Below are 1,141 nucleotides of genomic sequence, written 5' to 3' on the forward strand. Positions count from 1 at the left end.
CGGACAAAAGGAGGGGTCGGATGAGGGCTTTTATAGGCATTCCATCTGCCGGCGGGGGGTTACCAAGCACGGCGCTCATCTTTCCACACGAAACTACACACATACTAACTACACACAACCACAACGCCATCGTCAGCAATACCGTTGGCCAAGGGCCGGTTTCCAGCTCCATCCGAAGCGGGGCTGTCCGCGTTTACCCAGCACGTGCCGTGTCGTCGACGGTAAATTTGACGCAGGCATTTTGAGAGATGGAGAAGGGTGGCCCAGGCAGCTCAGAGCGAATCACTACGGCCTGGACGGTATGAACTATGAGGGCTGTTGACGCAGTGGTGGATCTGGATGGCGCGGGCGGGGGGACAACTCGAGATGATGCAAAAATCAAGCCCTACAAAGTCGGATCGTCATGACACAACTCGGCTTAGAGACCATTGGTTTGGCCCTGTCCTCGAACTGGCAGTCTGGAGGAGTCACAGGTATCACCTAGAGAGTTTATGTGCCTGCCGGGTGTCCAGTTTTGGAAACCAGCCACGGGCAAAACCACTCATGACGACGGTTCCGAATGGGCTAACGGGCTCGTATGCAAGAACCACGTCGGCCGTGGACGGGACAGCAGCAAGAACAGCGCTGACCTGGGTTCTGCACTCGTCAACGGCAACGCTGATGTTCCCCCCTCGCTCTGCTCCCCGATACACACGAGGGGGACCATTCCGTTTCTGCTCACAGCGGCCGCCTTCTTGGCAACCTTCGCGTCATCGTGGCCGAGGGCCTCCTCCGCTCCGCATGCCCGACTCCTACAATCTTGACTCCAGTCTCGCTCAGAACCGCAGGGCTCACCTCGCCCGTGAATGCACCATCATCTTCCCAATGGCAGTCTTGGGCTCCGGGCCAGACGGGCACGTTGGAAGACTTGAGTTGTTCAATCGTTCCAGTCAGGGCCACAAAGTCCGGGGTGATGAGAATGTCAACACTGGACAGGGATTCTACCGAGGCTCTGGACAGGCAGTCTAGAAACCGTTTCGTGGCGTCGCGGTTCCTCGACAGCGAAAAATACATCTTTGTAGAGACGCCAACGAGCCGGCGAGCTGGCGGCGACGTGGGCATTTTGCGCACGGAACCCCCCCCCCCCCCCCCCCCCCCCCCC

At 58.8% G+C, this 1,141-nt stretch overlaps 1 protein-coding gene across 1 annotated transcript; it reads right to left on the bottom strand.

Annotated features, from left to right (window-relative positions):
* Window positions 1–717: 717 nt before the first annotated feature.
* MAM_07106 (mitochondrial triosephosphate isomerase) lies at window positions 718–1,053 on the bottom strand (the record flags this gene model as incomplete). Its single annotated transcript, XM_040825904.1, has 1 exon — window positions 718–1,053. One exon carries the CDS (start codon window positions 1,051–1,053, stop codon window positions 718–720), a length of 336 nt encoding a protein of 111 aa, XP_040676123.1.
* Window positions 1,054–1,141: the final 88 nt, after the last annotated feature.

This window comes from Metarhizium album (assembly GCF_000804445.1).
Source record: "Metarhizium album ARSEF 1941 chromosome Unknown scaffold_27, whole genome shotgun sequence".
Lineage (NCBI taxonomy): Eukaryota > Fungi > Ascomycota > Sordariomycetes > Hypocreales > Clavicipitaceae > Metarhizium > Metarhizium album.